General features: G+C 40.1%; 1 protein-coding gene across 3 annotated transcripts in view; it reads right to left on the bottom strand.

The window, feature by feature from the left end:
• The window catches only part of si:ch211-262h13.5 (alpha-2-HS-glycoprotein), a 43,135-nt gene that overhangs the window by 9,254 nt on the left and 31,274 nt on the right, over window positions 1-2,607 (bottom strand). For all 3 annotated transcript variants that reach the window (XM_014027864.1, XM_014027865.1, XM_014027863.1), the window contains 3 exons: window positions 2,076-2,163; window positions 1,290-1,456; window positions 269-376 (listed from right to left, as the gene is read on the bottom strand). In XM_014027864.1, the coding sequence (XP_013883318.1) occupies window positions 269-376; window positions 1,290-1,456; window positions 2,076-2,163 (363 nt within the window). The remainder of the gene's footprint in view (window positions 1-268; window positions 377-1,289; window positions 1,457-2,075; window positions 2,164-2,607) is intronic.

Here is a 2,607-nt window from a genome sequence, read left to right as displayed (position 1 = left end):
GGATTGAGGAGGTCTTCAAAGTATTCCGCCCACCGGCACACAAAAAAAGTAAATAGGTATAATAATATAATATAATATTCAGCCATCTCAAATCCCAAGCTGTGATGTCCCTAACAAGCCGAACATTCGGATTTTTGAACGGCTGACATAGCTGAAAGTATGAAGAAGCAGTGAGTCTAAAACCATACAGAAAAAAACCTCTAAAGAGGAAAACTAGAGTGTGACCATGAAGTACAAACACATGTCTGGTTAATCTCTGGTAAAGTACCTCTGTGTCAGATTTGAGAGTCATTCTCTGGCAGGTTCCTCTCTCTGTCATTCCCTCCGGACACTCTTGGACCGTGTACTCCACAAAGATGGCTTTTTTTGGCACACCCTGTATGAGGACATTTACATGGCAAACAGCACAAATACATCCTCAAACACTGGCAGAGGAGGCAGAAAAGTTTGATTCTGTAACGTCTGCTGATTTTTTTTTTTTAAATTTTTTTTTGGAGTTGGTCTCTAAACTACGGAGCCCGCGAGGGGACATGGGGAGATTTTTTTCTTTTGCATTCCCTCGCAAAACTTTTGCGTTCCCTCGCAATATTGTTTTGCGTTCCCACGCAAAAGTTTGATTTGTATATGAACTGAATTAAATCAGACTTTATTTTTGAAATATCCGGTTCCCAAAACAGGATGTGTCGCCACAAGTTCGTGAACTTGACACTGATGTTGCGTGGCTGCGCTGTGTGTTAAAATATGAGCATATGGCATACTTCCATGTGTGGCTGTGTGATATATTCATTCTGAAGCTGAATTAAAGCAGTAGGCTAACTCGCTAATGGTAAACATGAGTTTGTTAATAAACCGGCAGGCACAACATTGATAAACGACTTATGCGAGGGAACGCAAAAGTATTGCATGGGAGCGCAAAAGAAAAAAAAATCTCCCATGTCCCCTGGCGGGCTCCGTACTAAGCCACCAAATCATCTGCAGTGAGAGGCAATAAAGRAACCTTTGGTCTACAAACTATTTTCTTCCTCAGCGCATAAAGCACCCAAACTAAAGCACTTTGGTTGAGCCATCGAAACGTGGCCAGACTCTTGTGTTAATAAAGCATTATAGTTATTGTTGAGCAGTAATGGTTTCATCTTGTGCACAGCAGCTCCTTCGTGCACCGTGAAGCCGGCTCACATACACCCAGAGATTAATCTGGGGTGTCATTCGCTCATAAAGGTAACGTTCCACACATCGCCGAGCAGTGAATTCAGCCGCGGAGCTTTTATTTCCATCAGGGTTGACTGTACCCGTGCTGCGGCTCTGGTGACCTTTTTCACTCCAAGTCCCGCACCCAGAGCGGACTTTCTCTTGTAGGACACCAGAGTGAGGCCGGCGGCGTTCGCGGCGTCGGGGTGGTCGATGGGAAGCAGGAGGGGGCAGGTCGGGCAGGTCTGCTGCAGCTTCTCRGGATGATCTGCAGGAAAATACAGGTCCTGAAATGGATTTCTGSTTTATTTGTCATGTAGAGGCAAAGGAAAACACACTTTTGTTTGGAGGTCTTTAACTGTCAGAATTAACTCAAAATATATGAGTTTGCAAACACATAAAAGACAAAACAGGAATTAATTTGCAAACAAAACAAAAAAAAAAAACATCATAAATGAAAAATACTGAGAAGAATTGAAATAAATGAGTTACCATAGCTAATGTCTGATTGGTCACAGTGAGAAACACACAGTCCAATTAATTTGCAATTAATTAAGTCTCAGCACCGCTCAGCTGTTTCAGTAAAATATTGCTAATCTTATTAGTTACATCTGTTTGGACAAATTAATGTGACAAATGTCTTTTTCTCTTTGCTTTTATTCAGTAGAATACACAGTGATTCCCTTATGTTACTTTGGACTTCCAGTTAACATTATACTGTATTTTAAACAAGTATAATTTCCCACCATAAACAGCAGCTTTTTTCAAKAACTTTAGCTGCCATTCTGTAATAAATGTATCCAAGTTTTAAATTCAATTTTGAAATTACTAACATATTTGAACAATAGTATTAAAAGTATAAAATACTGGRATGATGGCGTTAATACCTGGGACTAGAGCGCAGTCGTAGCTGTACAGGAAGGAGTAGCCATCTGGGGTGTGCAGAATGGTGGTGTTGCAGGTGCCAGAGATTTGCTAAAAGTGATGCATATACACAATCATGTACACAATCATATACACAATCATATACACAATCATGTACACAAATTCTGGTTAATTGTCACTATGAAGACTTTACAAAGTTAAAGCTACAAAAAAACACTTTTCAAAGGGGACATATGCGAAATCCATTGTTGCTGCAAAGATATCATCTGTTTGGGTCATATTTTATCAAATTGTTCAGTTTTCTCTATTTTCTATGACGTTTTCTGAACTATGTTACAGTTTTGGTGATGGAACTGCTAAATAAGGTCTGGACTTGCCAGCTACAATTTGATGGTCTTCATTCTCCTCTGGTTCTGGGTCAGACTCTCATACATGTCAACCCCTTTGAACGTTTACCTGCAATAAGCCTCAAAAATCTGTAATTTTCGCAAAAAAAAAAAAAAAGCATTAATCCCCTGCTGGTCCATACACCTC

Source organism: Austrofundulus limnaeus, unplaced genomic scaffold, assembly GCF_001266775.1.
Source record: "Austrofundulus limnaeus strain Quisiro unplaced genomic scaffold, Austrofundulus_limnaeus-1.0 Scaffold691, whole genome shotgun sequence".
Taxonomy (NCBI): domain Eukaryota; kingdom Metazoa; phylum Chordata; class Actinopteri; order Cyprinodontiformes; family Rivulidae; genus Austrofundulus; species Austrofundulus limnaeus.
This window is presented reverse-complemented; position numbering and strand designations above follow the sequence as displayed.